Genomic DNA, 5,924 nt, shown 5'->3' with positions numbered 1-5,924 from the left:
GTTGGATATTTGTATCTAGAATAAAATTAGCAAGCGATTCGACGGCGCTGGTGCGCGCGCGCAGCAGACGGGGGCACCTACGGCAACTGCGAGAGGTTGAAAGGAGAAAGAAAAACAACAGCCAGGCGGCGCCGCGAGAATTTGGATATACGCGAGGCGGCCAGGCAGCCTCGCCCTCACTAATTCACACACCGGAAGCAGCAGACTACGCGCTATTCCTGGTTGGGATCCCATTCACTTCAGACGAGGGAGCTATTCACAACAAACGCGCTCCATAAGACGCGTATCCCTTGCGTTTATTTTTCCTTTGTTTACATTCGACCAAATCGGGCCTTTGTGAGGGTATTCAGAGGTTCTATCCTGGGCACAATAGCTCCCTAGCGGGAGCAATTGGGGGGTGTGTCACGTAACAGGAATAGAAAGCATCTCACGAAGCGCCCGTCACGTGCTGTATCACGTGTATATCACATACATCCTGTATATAGACCTTTCTCTTTTGTCTATTTCCACTTTGATAGGTTAAGCCACTTTACCACACTCCGTATGCCCATTGCTGTGTGCCATAACTCGTGACACATATCCTTGGCAAACTTAGTCATGCTTGTGTAAGACCATATTGTTTCATAGGCATAGTGTGACAATCGTTGTAACGAGTGTACTGGGATGGGCCTGACACCAGTATTGTCGGATTGGAAGTCCAATTCGGCCGCGAGTAGGGGCAGAGCATGGGCCACCTCGAGGGGGTACACTTAGAACTCGACTACCCACCCAACCTCCGGTTGGAATCTCCCTTCTACTCCTTACGCAGAATCAATCAATACAGAGATATTGATACTTCGTCACCCACAGGACCCTACGGTTCGAATCAACATCCCTGTGATAGGAATACCAACAAGTATTATACCAACCTATACTAGGATATTTGCAAGGGTGAGCTTTTTGACGCACTTACGTGCCTAGAAAAATAAGAAGAACCAATACTAATACTAGCCGACTAATTGAAAGGCCTCAATGAAGTTGATTGCACTGCGTGAAGCGCTTCGACGTTGCGGATATCCGGGATCACTGTGCTCATTTGCCAAACGTCTCATATTAGACAGAACCCGGTAAGAAGTAACACTCATCTGATTCTTCATAGATCATCAAAGGCAAGATTTGTCTTGCTGATTTGGGGGGGATTGTGGTTGGGTTATGAATGAGATGAGTACCTACCCACGAGAGGTCGGACTTAACCAGCCACAACCTTCTTTGCGCCGCACTGATTACTCCCCTGCAGGTCCTGATGATGTGGCGTGGGATGGTGATGTCTGGGGATAGTCCGATCTGCAGTCGCTATTGGCTCCCGCCGAGCGATTTCTCTTATCGCCCGGCATGAAGATGTTGCATGGTTTTTAATCATCTGTATTGCTCAAACACGCTTCATCTTAGCCCAATCATAGAGGGTTGGTCGACTCAACTCAGGCGCGGTAGTCTTGAGCGTGTTTCTCGTCCCTTTCTATTGTCTTCGTCACACATGAGTGCCACAGCTTACGAGGCTAGATGTTGTCACAGATTCGAGTGTTACATGAGTACGAGTGAAAAGTCTAGGCTCAGTGAGTCTGGCCATCCCTAGTACCGCCAAGGGAGGCAGTGAGTGAGTGACTTGCCCTCATCGGCCTTACGCAGAGTCGCAGTCGCCTAGAAATGAAGAACGGCTCAAGTGCCGGGCTTGTGTTTCTACTGTGTAAAGAAGGATCGGTCTCGGCGTCGAAAGAAAGATCTGCCATGTCCGACGAAACGTTGGTCATCCCCGCCAAGATAAGCCCTAAAGCGTTCGCGAGATGAGATGTGTAAATTCGTCGATTAATCGCTCAATGACTGTTCGATTTCGCATCGCCGGCATCTCATCCAGCCAAAGGCCAGAATCATCAAGCATGAAGTCATCTTCAGACCCAGTAATAAGGTCGTGAGTGACACGAGTTTTAGACCCGGACCGCCACGCGAGACGATTGAAGATTCCCCGCAAAAACTTAAGCAGGTAGCTGCACGTCTTGCGACAGACTTTCTGCATCGAGACAACAAACGTCAGTTCCAACATCTTGGGACGCGGCATCTTATCAGTCGAACGGCAGAAAATCTGACTAGGAAGCGTCATCTTCAGCGGTAATGCCAGTTTTGGCGAAGCGTGGGACTTGGGATGAAAAAGGAGGGAGAGGGTTTGAGAGGGAGAGACAAGGACTTGAAGGACTGCCGTTGCAATCTTCCTTATCTCTTGGCGGGTCCTCCCCTCTTGCCCCGGCACACTCCCGTCCCTCCGAAGGCCCCTTCCCTTCCAATTTCTCCACCCCCCGGCCTTATCTCTTGACGTTCTGCGACCACTTACCGAGCAGAGATGCCCAGTTGCAATTCATGCCAGGACAGGAAACCAGGAATCGACCAGTGAGATGCGAGGAAGGAATTATTCAATGGCATTGCCTAACACAACTTTGGGGGGACGGTCTTCGATGGCAGGGGTTTTGTTATGGTGGTTTGAGGATGCTGCAAATCTTGTGCCCATCCGAAAGCTTGTCTCCCGGAGTCCTGGGTCAATGTCTGCTGTGGGTTGAGGTACAGACAAGGCTACAAGGGTGCGGATGGTGTCCTTGCATTGCAGGCTATCGATTGATCATTGACTGTTGTAGATAGGGGAGGGTGGTGGTGCAGACTTTCTGATATACATATGCGCAGGTCCGTCCCATCGTTTCGTCAATGAAAGATTGATCTGAATCACTGTGGTTTTGGAGGTTGTTTTTGTCTTTCTAACGATACCCCTAGCGTTTCCCATTGTCCTAATCACCTTCACAAACCACTTGATCATTCGATTGCGCCACAACAACGAACCCTTACGAAAGACAACGAGTCTGCAACTCACAATGGCAGACTCGGTGAATGAGAAGGAGAAGATTGGTACACCAAAACGACCTGAGGAGAACGGCATCGGGAAGACGACACAGGAGGTTACACTTACCAAGGATGGCTTCAGTGTACACCCCCAGCCCGTAGCGGGCGACGCTATGGACCCCCTCAACTGGTCCGCCTTCCAGAAGAATACTATCCTCGCCATTGTGATGGCTTTGTACGTCTGGTCCCTCGCGTCTCAATGAACAATATTGGTGCTGACCTCATTCAATCACAGATACTTCATGTTCACCTACATCACGACAACAACGGTCCCCTCCTTCCCCGAGCTACAGGAGCAATACTCCCTCACCCTCGAAATGGTAAACTGGACCGTCGCCATCCCGGCCCTGGGCCTCGCCATTGGACCTCTGCTTTGGTCCTCCCCCGCAGACATCATCGGCCGCCGGCCCATCTTCATCGCAGGCACCATCGTCGCCTTCGCCGCGACCATTGGCGCCGCAAAAGCCCCTTCGTACGGGGGCTACATGGCTGCTCGCCTCTTCCAAGGGCTTGGCGTCAGTCCCGCTGCGACCGTCGGTCTGGCCATCATCAACGACATGTTCTTCGAGCACGAGCGCGGACAAAAGGTCGGTCTATGGGTATTGGCCATCGACTTGGGTCTCCTTGCGGGTCCGCTGATCGGTGGGTTCATGGATTTGATTGATCACTACTGGATTCAATGGATGACGGCCATCTTCTTTGCTGTCATCCTCGTCGCAGAGCTCGCTTTTCTGCCTGAGACGTTGTATCCGAGGGACTACATGCTTTCCAAGACCAAAGGCGTCGTGTCTGGTGCCACGAGCGGAGCCGTAGACGAGAAGGCTATTGGCTCGACGGCGGCGCCGGAGGCAATGGAAGTTGCGAGGACGAAGAAGTTGGGCTTTTTGAATCTGAAGCCCGTGCCGGCGATGAAGCATCCCAAGCCGTGGGCGTCGATTGTGCGGTTCGGGAAGTTGTTCAAGTTCTCCGTGGTGCCCATCGCGACGGGAGTGTACTGCTTCGGATGGTACTGGTGGGTGTTGTCGGTCATCACGATGATTCCCGTAGCCTACATTGATTACTCGCCGCAAGTCCAGGGGTAAGTGACATAGGAACCAAACAAGTTGAGCATCGGGAGCTAAAAATAGACGTTGCAGACTCTTCTTTATCGGGTTGATTGTCGGAACTCTAATCTCAGAAATTTTCTTTTCCGGGCAGCTGAGCGACTGGCTTGTGATCAAGCTCGCGAAGAGCAACGGAGGCGTAAAGACTGCAGAGATGCGTCTGTGGCTGGCGTATCCCGCGGCTCTTCTCACGTCCATCGGCCTCATTATTTGGGGTGTAAGCATCGACAAGGCATACCACTGGATGGTCGGACAGGTTGCCTTTGCTCTTTGTATGTTTATCCAAATCCCTTTCCCAAGAACAAAGCCCCAAAGCACAGACTAACCTCGTTCTCAAATCATAGTCGGCGCAGGAATCCAAATGGGCAACACGGCCATCTGCTCGTACATTGTCGACGCGTATCCGCTCCAGAGCATGGCAGTCGTTACCTTTTACGCGGTGCTGCTCAACCTCAGCGCCTTCATCGATCCTTTCTTCATCGCACCTTGGGTCACGGATGTGGGCTACACCTGGACGTTTGCCGGACACGGCATCATTACAATCTTCTTCTGCATACCGGCGCTGGGTCTGTTGCACAAGTTTGGAGGTGCACTTAGACAGAAGGCGGGAGAGCCGGACTGGGTTAACCCCGAGTACGATCATGACATTGTACAGGAAGCTTGATTGTAGGCTATCTTTTTTGTCATAGTTACAGTGATAGAATACGCGTGTTCAGTCATTTTACCGCTGTTTTGCCCGTGAAGAAAGTAAGAATAGCGAAAACGAGAGTGCGACGTCAGCTTTCCAATCTCTACGGTACGCACGGCAATGGCTTTAACCGTTGGAAGATGTATTCCGCCAGGTTAAAGTATAAACTGACTAGGGGCGTTTAACTGGACTGAACATATGCCAAAGTGTTGGTATACACGTCAGCAGGGCAACCGTACGGTTGGAACGAAGTGTCAATAATGGTCTATTATTGCTGCGTCTAGAGGTGGAAGGAGGAGATTGTGGGCAGAGCCCACGATCTCCCAGAAGTGGTATATAAGTGAAAGGGCCATTTATAAGTGCCCATACCGCCTTCCGGATCCATCTTTTCTACCGACTGCTCAGAGATCCAACACTAGCAGTCTTTTAATTATGAGCAGAAAAGGCAGTGGATTTGGGGCTAAGTTCTACGGTTAAAGTCGAGACCGCAGAATCCAGGGGTAGCATCCCCTTTCCAGCCTTGCCACAACCGATTACTGAAAATTTGGGATAGCTTCCGCTGTAATTACCGTACAAAAATTCCAAAAATCCCATTCCCCAGATCCTTCTCCTGAACCTCTAATTCGATAATTCGAATGCCAACACTCGTCGGAAATCGACGAATCCAGCGTAGTTAAAAAAGAGCTTTCTATCGGTCTAACTGCGCCCCGAACACGTGCGTTTCTCTCCAAGCCGAAGCCCGAGAGGCGTATACGTTCGCTGGACGACTTGCCGCCTGTAGTGTGCTGCTATTTCAACTGCGCGTTACCCATCCCTCCATTTTGACCGTGATGGTCCTATCGCTGACGAATCGCTCAAGGCTCTTGTTGGCATTGCTTTTGGTGAATCCGTCGGCGGGGTTATCGTCACCACTAATCCAACGCACCTCGCAGAGCTCGCGGCGTTCGTACGACTGCCGAAGAGCCATGATATCAATCATGAGTCTCTTCTCTTTTGTCGTTCCGAGCTTCACCATACACTCGTAGAGCGAGTACGAATCGGGGCAGACAATGGTTGGGATCTTCGGCATGTCCAACCGGTTAGTGATGAGCTCGAGTGTGGTCGACAGAACGTAAGCCATATCGACTCCTACGACCATGCCGTAGACTTCTGATACCAGAACGCTGCGAGTGACCCGCTTGCTTTTCATGGAGCTGAAGTGGACGAGATTGCCG

General features: G+C 51.1%; 1 protein-coding gene across 1 annotated transcript; it reads left to right on the top strand.

Moving 5' to 3' along the window:
* Positions 1-2,891: 2,891 nt before the first annotated feature.
* On the top strand, positions 2,892-4,686 carry BDP81DRAFT_396536 (major facilitator superfamily transporter; the record flags this gene model as incomplete). The annotated part of the gene is made up of 4 exons (XM_060588201.1): positions 2,892-3,094; positions 3,155-3,997; positions 4,056-4,294; positions 4,367-4,686. 4 exons carry the CDS (start codon positions 2,892-2,894, stop codon positions 4,684-4,686), a joined length of 1,605 nt encoding a protein of 534 aa, XP_060442399.1.
* Positions 4,687-5,924: the final 1,238 nt, after the last annotated feature.

Source organism: Colletotrichum phormii, assembly GCF_030913505.1.
Source record: "Colletotrichum phormii strain CBS 102054 chromosome Unknown BDP81scaffold_16, whole genome shotgun sequence".
Classification (NCBI taxonomy): Eukaryota; Fungi; Ascomycota; class Sordariomycetes; order Glomerellales; family Glomerellaceae; genus Colletotrichum; species Colletotrichum phormii.
This window is presented reverse-complemented; position numbering and strand designations above follow the sequence as displayed.